Source organism: Penaeus chinensis, chromosome 27, assembly GCF_019202785.1.
Source record: "Penaeus chinensis breed Huanghai No. 1 chromosome 27, ASM1920278v2, whole genome shotgun sequence".
NCBI classification, from domain to species: domain Eukaryota; kingdom Metazoa; phylum Arthropoda; class Malacostraca; order Decapoda; family Penaeidae; genus Penaeus; species Penaeus chinensis.
This window is the reverse complement of record NC_061845.1, coordinates 7,508,338-7,518,337: the sequence shown is the minus strand read 5'-3', so window position 1 is coordinate 7,518,337 and position 10,000 is coordinate 7,508,338. Positions and strand designations below refer to the sequence as shown.

The 10,000-nt window shown below is 38.1% G+C and overlaps 1 protein-coding gene across 4 annotated transcripts in view; it reads left to right on the top strand.

Moving 5' to 3' along the window:
- The window catches only part of LOC125039529 (mRNA (2'-O-methyladenosine-N(6)-)-methyltransferase-like), a 29,521-nt gene that overhangs the window by 5,366 nt on the left and 14,155 nt on the right, over window positions 1-10,000 (top strand). For 2 of the 4 annotated variants that reach the window (XR_007116126.1, XM_047633558.1), the window contains exons 3-15: window positions 1-132; window positions 654-757; window positions 1,199-1,348; window positions 1,768-1,922; window positions 2,173-2,404; window positions 2,541-2,664; window positions 3,611-3,752; window positions 3,936-4,108; window positions 4,653-4,766; window positions 5,271-5,428; window positions 6,145-6,339; window positions 6,531-6,605; window positions 6,811-7,171. The exon at window positions 1-132 is cut by the window's left edge and continues 105 nt beyond it. Coding sequence is in view for 3 of the 4 variants with exons in the window: in XM_047633558.1 (XP_047489514.1) it covers window positions 1-132; window positions 654-757; window positions 1,199-1,348; window positions 1,768-1,922; window positions 2,173-2,404; window positions 2,541-2,664; window positions 3,611-3,752; window positions 3,936-4,108; window positions 4,653-4,766; window positions 5,271-5,428; window positions 6,145-6,339; window positions 6,531-6,605; window positions 6,811-7,162 (2,106 nt within the window). In the remaining variant the exon portion in view is untranslated. Of the gene's footprint in view, window positions 133-653; window positions 758-1,198; window positions 1,349-1,767; window positions 1,923-2,172; window positions 2,405-2,540; window positions 2,665-3,610; window positions 3,753-3,935; window positions 4,109-4,652; window positions 4,767-5,270; window positions 5,429-6,144; window positions 6,340-6,530; window positions 6,606-6,810; window positions 8,335-10,000 lie in introns of those variants that run through there. The other 2 variants (XM_047633560.1, XM_047633557.1) reach the window with 2 other exon arrangements.

Here is a 10,000-nt window from a genome sequence, read left to right as displayed (position 1 = left end):
ATGCTGGTTGCTGGATGGAGGAAATTCTGGAGCAAAAGGGAACAGCGTGTGTACTTTTGGAATCGCACCACAGGGGAGTCACTATGGGACATGCCACCAGGGCATGCCTCTCATGCTTCACAACCATCTGGGGTTAGTAGCTCAGTGCCAAAAATGTCAATCAAAAGTTGTGTGTATTTTTATGAAAATGTATCCTTGATGTCTAAAAACAGCCATAGATAGTGTACATAATTAAGGCTCTCCAAAAAGAAAAGAAAAAATCCAGCCAGGCAGTGCAACTTCTATGCAAAGATGTCTGAGCTGAGAACAGTATTTGTGTTGAATATGTCTTAGAATATAGTGAACTGTGATTCCAGTCATGAAACCTATATATGTTTATTTTAGTCATATAAAAAATGAAATAGAAAAGAATTGTAGTATGGTCATTACAAATTCTGAAAAGAAGCAGCTGAGAGTTCTGATACCACCACCGATACTGATACAATTCATACATCTCAAATAAAATCTGTGAAAATAGCAGAATGTTTAGTAGAAAGTTATAGGTTATTACACAGAGGTACTGTAAAACATCTCTATGTGTGTTGAACTTTTTTAAGAGACTGAAAATGTATCATTTAAGCAAATATTCTTACTTGATATTTGTATCTCACCAGCAGCATCCTCCACCTCAGCAGCAGCAGTATGATCCTATAAGTGATCCGCTAGGGATACAAAATCCTACCAACGGAAGCAGTTCCAGTGCCAACAACTGTCAGAGGTAGGATCAAATTACAGATGCATATGCACACATACCGGTAGATGTGCTTACAAAATCAAGAAGAAGCTTTGTACATACATTTTTGCTAATAGAGATGATAGACATTACAGAATTTTATTCATATATGGCATCAGATCAGAAAGATATGCACATTTGTTGATATTAATTATATTGATGCTAGTCTTCATATAAAAAATGTTATATTTCTCATTTACTCTAATGGTGTTAGTTTTTGAATGAAGTTTAGTAAGTCAAGTAACTTTGGTGATATAAGTATATCATTGAATACTGATGTAAATGAATTAATTTCTTACCTATTTTCACAGTGATTTTGATATACCACACAACTTCTTGGGGCAGATTAAGCATATATACATATATCTTTCCCTCCCTCCCTCTCCATTATCCAGTGTTTCATCTCATTCTGTTCTCTCTTTCTAGTGGCAGTTCAGCAACCAACAGTAGCAGCCATCCGGGAAGCAGCACCGCGGCCCAAGTCCCCTCCCCTGCTCCATCAGTCATATCAGGAGTCAAGCGCCGAGCATCTGAGGAGGCTTCTGGAGCTCCTGTACCTAAGAAATTTGTTTTGGCGTGAGTGGTGATCCATTGTCTTTAGTTGCTATGATGTGAATTTGCTTCTTGGGATGATTATTGTGGTTATGATTAGCATTTTCCATTAATTTATGTATTATATCATCTTAGGCAGAAGGGAGCAATAGGTATGGACATCAGTAATTGTTTTTCATTAGGAAAAAACTGTATTCACATAAGAAGGCATATCAAAATGTGAAATAGTTAACCTCATTGCGATTGGAGCCCTATGTGCTATATCGGACAAAGCTTTCAGGCTGCCATTGAGATGTGGGCTTAGCTGTTTTAGGGAAAAATCAAAAGCATGAAAAACATAAAATTGTCTTACTCTCTATGCTTCTTCAAAATATGGAATTGTTTCATTTCCAACAAAGTGATTTCTCATCCCCAGTTGCTAACATGCACAACATTGCTTACAGAGGCCCATGGGATTTAGAAATTCCAACCAATGTCATCATGTTTGAGCGTCCGCCAATCACCTTGCCACAACCGCATCCCAGTGTAGAAGTTCTGCGGGGACAGCTCGTGTCAAAGTTACGCTCAGGATACCAGGAAATGTGTCTGGCGAGACAAGGTATATGTTGTGGACATTATAGTAAAGGTGTGAAGAGCATGTGTGATGAGTTTCAGTTGCATAGAATTTAATATGTTTTTACAGGATATGTGTTATGAGTCTTTTTTTGTTTAACTATGAATATCTCTTTATTGAAATTTGATATGAAGTTTATAGGAATCATTTTTTTATATATTTTTAAGAAGATCATGCGTATTACCTTATTACAGGCTTGTGCTATATTAGCTGAACGTTTCCATGTTTCTAACAGGCATTGATGCGCCAAGAGATTCCTTTAGTCGGTGGTTGATGGAACGGAAGGTGGTTGATCAAGGATGGGATCCACTACTTCCCAGTCAGTGTTTTCCTGAAGTTAGCCAGTCCATGTATAGAGAAATCATGAATGACATCCCAATTAAACTGCAGCGGCCAAAGTACACAGGTGAAGCCAGGAAACAGCTCTCTAAATATGCAGAAGCAGCGAAAAGAATGATTGAGACGAGGTGAGTAGTTGTCCAGCTGAATTATTAAAATATGGATTATATTTTTTCAAGTAAGCTGTTTTAGAATGTTTTTTACTTGACTGTAAATTCCTTCATGTGTACAAAATACAAATATCTGTTATCTAATCCCCTTTAGCCGGAATGCAAGTCAAGAAAGCAGAAAAATTGTTAAATGGAATGTGGAAGACACTTTTCAATGGTTGCGGAGAACAATTGGTGCCACTTTTGATGACTACATGGAAAGACTGGCACATCTCAAGGTGAGCAATGAACCCAGAGGAAACTTTTTCCTCCCTATTCTGCATTTGTAAATATATCTCTTGCCAGTGTTTGAACCCAGCTATACCTCCTAATTCCTGAGGTTTTCTTTACATGAAATTGGGAAAACTAAATTAATTGTGCTCTGCATCACAAGGAAGTAAAGGAAATTTGGTTGGAGATGTGAAAAACTGGTCTATTTGCATCCGATTTTGATACACCTACATGCGTGGTTACTTTGCTTAGATGATATAGAGAGTGGAAAAATTGACTTTAAGTAGTCATGCTTAACTTGGGATTTTATAGAGATATAGTTAGACTTTGCCTGGCTTTGACATCTTTATTCCTTATGTTCCTGTTCAGTGTAGCAGCAGAGAAAGGGCTTCTCAACACACAATAGAAACAATGCATCTGAATGAATGTAAACTCCTGCCCAACTCCCAAGTCAAAGAATATAATGATATGAATGTTAGAACTAGTTAGAGCATTAACTTTGAGTCTTAGATGTCACTAAGGACAGTTGTTGACATTTTGTGAATATTGCCCTAGGCATGATTTTTGAAATAGGAATTCAGATATATGGGGCAGGATAAAAAATCCATACGTATTAACTTTTTGTGCAAAATAATTCCTAGTTGCTGTGTAATGGATCTTGATCTTTTACTAGATAAACATCTATGTATAGATATGTAGTTTGACAGAACCCGTGTATTAGTTTAACAAATTGATATTAGAATTTGGGGGAAGCAGAAATTTTCAGAAAGTGGAACTTGGTGTTCTATGGAAACATATTGATAAATTTGCAAAGTACACACATCCTCATTCAGATTGCTAGAGCCATGTCAGATTGGCCAGGGAGCATGTTTAAAACCACTGATCTTTTGATTACACCATTTATATTTTAATTCTTGGTTAGAAAACTATACTCAAATTTTCATTATTTTCCAGAGACAATGTCAACCTCATCTCACTGAGGCAGCCAAGCAGAGTGTGGAAGGCATCTGCACAAAGATCTACAACCTGTCTATGGAACATGCCAAAAAAATTAGAGAGAAACACCTGCAGATTTTGGAGGAAAACAATATCAGAGGTAGTTTTGATGAAATAAAGAATTTCTAAACAGAATGGCTGGAAAATGTGGATTATGGAGGGATTTGCCCATTCACCTGTGCATAATTTCTATTGACTGTGTATTTCCATTTAGGCATGCCTTTATGAAAATGTGCAGTTTTAGCTGTGTGTTTTGTAGCCTAATGCCTCTGTGTCTCCTTAGAAGTGGGAGTGCCAGCTGTCAGTGGGTTGCGGAAAGTTTGGTGTTACCCGGTACAATTCACAACACCTAGTCCTCGGCCGCCTCCGATAGACTTTATGCAAGACAAAGATACAACCTGTTTAAGATATAATGGAGAAGCTCTTAGAATCAACACACAGTACTTTCATAAATTGGTAAGTAGAGACAGTATATGTCAATGTATATATCTGTGTGTGTGTGTGTGTGTGTGTGTTTTTGTGTGTGTGTGTGTGTGTGTCTGTCTGTCTGTCTGTCTGTCTGTCTGTCTGTCTGTCTGTCTGTCTGTCTGTCTGTCTGTCTGTCTGTCTGTCTGTCTGTCTGTCTGTCTGTCTGCGTGTCTGTCTGTCTGTCTGCGTGTCTGGGTCTCTGTGTCTCTGTGTCTCTGTGTCTGTTGTTTGTTGTTCCGTTAGTTTATTCATATGTATATATGTATTTTTGTATTTATGTATGAATGTATGTGTATGCATTTGTGTATGTACCCCATTTGAACTATATGGCTATATATCTCTATCTAAGATGGCATGAGATTCAAGCCACCAGGAGGCAATGAGCTAATTGTAAAAAGAAGACATCAAGTTGTATATAAAATCTTGGAATGACCGATTAGGCAGGTAAATGACGTACCATCTGTGGATGTGCTTAGTTTTCAGTTAACAGAATGGTAAGATACTTCTAATGCCTCTTTTTTTCCCCCAACAGGAGCAGTTATATCGTTACAACTGTTTTGATGACCGCAAATTTGAATTATTTTTGCCTAGAGTATGGTGTTTATTGAAAAGATACCAAACCCTCCTCGGGACCAGCCCTAACGAGGTAAGTTTGCATTAGTGTGTTCACACACTGGCATTAATATGTTGTATAGATACAAGCCCATTCACACAGCTGCTTATAGATGCATTGGCATATAAACATATATACAAAAGCATATAAGCACACTAAGACTAACTAACAAAGTGATATAACCCATGAAAAAAGATCATTACTTGTACTGCAAACAGAAAAAAAGTAATTTTGGTGTGGTAATGTTTTTTTTTTTTTTTTTTTTTTTTTTGATTTCTTCAGTTAAAGTAAATTATTTTATGTCTTACTCTAGGGATAAAAAAAACAACTAGTTACTAGTTTTGTGATAGCTGATTTAACAGCGATCAGTTCTTGTATAAACAAAGGACATTGTAATGTGCCATCTGTTGAGGGATTTGGGGGGGGGGAGGTATTTTTTCATATATCAGTATTATTGCAATTTACTGTCTTTACTAAAGCAAATATAGTTTTTTCTCCTATCAGTATACTAATATTTATCCCCCTACATTTTCTCAGGGCCATGGGACACAAGCAGGACTACCAGTGACAGTTCTGGAGTGCCTACACAAACACTTTGGTGTTACGTTTGAGTGCTTTGCATCTCCACTGAACTGTTATTTCAGACAATTCTGTTCTGCTTTCCCAGATACAGACTCTTACTTTGGATCAAGAGGGTGAGTTTACATTATGATAAAGGATGAAGAAATTTCTCTTGTTATATCTTTTGCTATATGTCTTTTTATTTTGTTATAATAGAGAAACTTGCCATTTTTCTACATAGAATGAAATTGCTAAATAGATCTGCTTTTAGATTTTTTTTTTTTTTTTTATACTCGCATATTATTCCATCCTTCTAAACTGTTTGTCAAGACCATAATCTTATAGATGGATGGAATATTATTAAAAACTATAAATAATAGTTTTGTATACAAAATGTTGTATACTCTGAAAATACAGGTGAACTGCATGTTATTACAAATGGAATCTTAACCCAGTGCCCCCACAAAAATATGATATTCACTGTAGTATAGTTTTGTGAAATCTACACATGGATATTCTCCACTGTCAATTAGTCAGTAGGCTTTGTGACCTTACTTGGTGTTCCCCTTCCTTGAGGCTTCAGATTTTTTTTTTCTGTTACTATTGTTAATATGAATATCATATTATTATTGGCATTAGTATTATTACAGTGTTATGGACATTATTAATAGCTATATAAAATCAAATATTTTTTTCCCCCAAAAATGTTGATATATTATTTATCAGTGTCATGCACATGGATACAAAATATTAGAAAAAATAGAAAAAGGTATAAAAACGTTAAAAGATCTACAATTTTCTTTTTGATTTTACTTCATCTAAAATATTTATATATTTACTTTCTCCTCAGACCAATTTTAGACTTCAAACCAGTTTGCGGTTCCTTTGAGGCCAACCCTCCCTTCTGTGAAGAACTAATGGAAGCAACTGTGCGTCACTTCGAGAAACTGTTGTCGGAGTCACATGAACCGCTCTCCTTCATTGTGTTTGTACCAGAGTGGAGGGAACCAGCTCCCTCCGCTCTCCTGCACTTGGAAGCCTCCAGGTGAGTTATGCTTTAATTGGTTTCTTCTTTAGCATTAGCATTCTTTCTGTATTTATTTTACACATTTAAAATGATGATATATGATGTATCTACTTTTAGAAAATTAGAAAAGTAAACAAAATACAGCTTTTGGTGGAGTGTATCAACATACTGGGAAAATCAGTTTAACATGAATATGAACATAATTTCAGATTTAACAGAAAGCAAGTTGTTCTACTTCCACTTGAACATGAATACAGACATGGTTTCCAACACTTCATGTCAAAGTAAGTATCCTTTTGTGTATGTGGTTGGATATTTATTGAGAAAAAAAAAGACATAAATCAAAATACTCTTTTGATTTTCAGTTCAGTATTCTAAAAGATGAAGTCTGTAGAGAGGATGAATCAATAGCAATCAATAGACAGATTGTTAGAAAAGGAAATCGGATAATGCATTTTATTCTTTAATGGACAATTTTACTTCCTTTAGGGCTGAGGTAGTGTTGAAGAGTGCCCACGGAACAGTTGCTGTCTGGCTTCAGAATGATGCCGGATTTTCACGCTGGGGCCCTACCCCAGACAGAGTTGATGCCCTATTAGAAGCCTACAGACCGGGCCGTGAGCGGGACCGTGACCGCCAGGAGATGCTTTCCCCACCGCGGAGGGACTCGAGTGCTGAAGCTCCTCCTCCCTATGTTGATGTAAAAGCTGCCGGAAGCTCTCCACTAGCCCCTCCCACAGCCCCGTCAACTGCTGTTCCCTCTGCCATCTTAACCACCTCCCCTTCCCCAGCTGTGCCTCCCATTGCTCCAACGAGCCCTGCTACAACCACCACCATCTAGAAATCATGGGTAAACGTTAGCTAGTTTGCTCTGTGCGAAGCTTGCATCTGCTGTAAAATGCTGGGTGCCAGACTTTAAAAGGCTGTAGTTAAAAACATGGGATAATACGTTCTTTCCTCATCTCTGCTAAGTGTTTGATATGTGTTCACAGGGTAGATGGAGAATTTTTTTTTTTTTTTTTTTTTTTTTTTTTTTTTTTTTTTTTTGTGTTATTTTAACTTAAAAACTGACTGGGAAATAGCCTGTAATGTGACCACACTTTGTAAATATCATTTACCCATTTGAAGGTGGAAGACGGCAAAAAGATTTGTGTTCTAGTGTTCCTCATGAATATAGTTGAATTTTGTTGATTTTTTTTTGTGATATTATTTATATTTGCTTATCTGATGGAAAGGAAAGGGATGATTGAGGTTGAATCATGCTCACTTTTCTATTTATTTTTTTACTTGTAGTTTGTTTTGCTTTTTTTTTTCATAACTTCTTGTAAGAGAAATTACTTTTAAAGGATCCTAATTTCATTTTAGAAACATAAGATTATAGACGGATAGGTTATTTCATGTAATGGTTAGTCTTACTTGCCCGATTTGGGAGATTACGTTCAAGAGGTAGTGAGATTTTTATTTGATGTTTTATGTTTTTGAGGAGGTAGTGGCTGACTGCCTGATGTAAACAGGGCCTTTGTTGGTGAGCAGAAATTAGTGAGCTGGTGATGAGGATGGTGAATGGTATGCCAAGGAACAGATGAGAATGATGTTACAAAGTAGCAGAAATTTCTTTGAGAGGGTGGGGATGTGAATTGCATCAGAAGAAAGGTGATAGTAAAGAAAATCAAGTAAAGAAGAAATTGGAAAGATGGTCAAGTGGTGCAGAAATGTTGTGCAGGTCTTTTTTTTTTAAATTTCTTCTGTATTTATTTGCTTGGTATTTTTATGAAGAGAAAAAGAAAATGAAAAAAAAGCTAATTGGAAAAAGTTGAGCTTTTGTGCCGTCTTTTTTAGTGTCATGTTGCACATTACGTGTATAGCTTCTGTTGATTTTATGATGTAGAATTGTAAAGAAAAGTATTGTTTATATATATGTTTGATATGTATTTTATTTACATACGTGAGTTTTTTTTTTATTAGTCTGGCATTATAGTACTTGACTGTACTGAAAATAAATATGCATCAATACTTATCTAGTTTGAGCACAAATCAGTTTTAGAAAAGGCTGCCATGGTGACAGCCTTGCGTAATATATTTTTTACTCAAAGAAAATATGTAAGAAAAGAGTATTATTTTCTAGTAAATTTCAGTATATTGATTTAGTGATATTCGCTTGCTGATGTGCCATTATTCAAATTTTTCCTTCCTGAAAGCCAGTGATGGAGAAAAACAGATAAACACATGATTAGGGACATACTTATAATTAAGTGGCTGAATAATTATTGCTTTTTTAGAAAAAGTGATAATGAGGAAAAATGCACATATTTTACATGTGGTTTACTCTTCCATGCTGTAATTTTGATTAAGGCAAAAGCATACACCTCCCCCAACTGCCACCCTGACTGTACACTATACAGTTCTAATTTGCAGGGGTTATTTCTTATTTATTCATTTATTTATTATTTTTTTGGTGTGTGTGTGTGGGTGTCCGTGTGTGTGTGCGTGGGTGTGCACTTATTATATGTGTGCATGTGTGTGTGCGTGGGTGTGCACTTATTATGTGTGTGCATGTGTGTGAGGATTTGTACGTGTGAATATGGCTGTGTAAGTTCTTGTGTGTGCTTCTAGATGTGTGACTATTTGTGAGTGGCTGTTTTATGTTTGTCTGGCTATTTGTACATGTTATTGACTATTGACTTAATTTTGTGTGTGTGTAATTTTGAATATTTTATATATATATTACACATGTGCACACACACGCACACGCACACGCACACGCACACGCACACGCACACGCACACGCACACACACACGCACACACACAAGCACACACACACGCGTGCTCAAACACACGCATGCACGCACAAGCGCACACGCACACACCCACACACCCACACACCCACACACCACACACCCACACACGCACACACACACACGCACACAAGCACACACACACGCGTGCTCAAACACACGCATGCACACACAAGCGCACACGCACACACCCACACACCCACACACCTACACACCCACACACGCACACACCTACACACCCACACACGCACACACGCACGCACACGCACACGCACACGCACACGCACACGCACACGCACACGCACACGCACACGCACACACACACGCACACACACAAGCACACACACACGCGTGCTCAAACACACGCATGCACGCACAAGCGCACACGCACACACCCACACACCCACACACCCACACACCTACACACCCACACACGCACACAAGCACACACGCACACACGCACGCACACGCACATGCACACACACACGCACACACACAAGCACACACACACGCGTGCTCAAACACACGCATGCACACACAAGCGCACACGCACACACCCACACACCCACACACCTACACACCCACACACGCACACACGCACGCACACACACCCACACACGCACACACGCACGCACACGCACACGCACACGCACACGCACACGCACACGCACACGCACACGCACACGCACACGCACACGCACACGCACACGCACACGCACACGCACACACACACACACACACACACACACACACACACACACACACACACACACACACACACACACACACACACCTCTATACATATGTAGATGTGCACACAATCACAAATGCATAAAGACAGATAAGTATTGTATATAAAACACCATGAGATTCATTATTATTA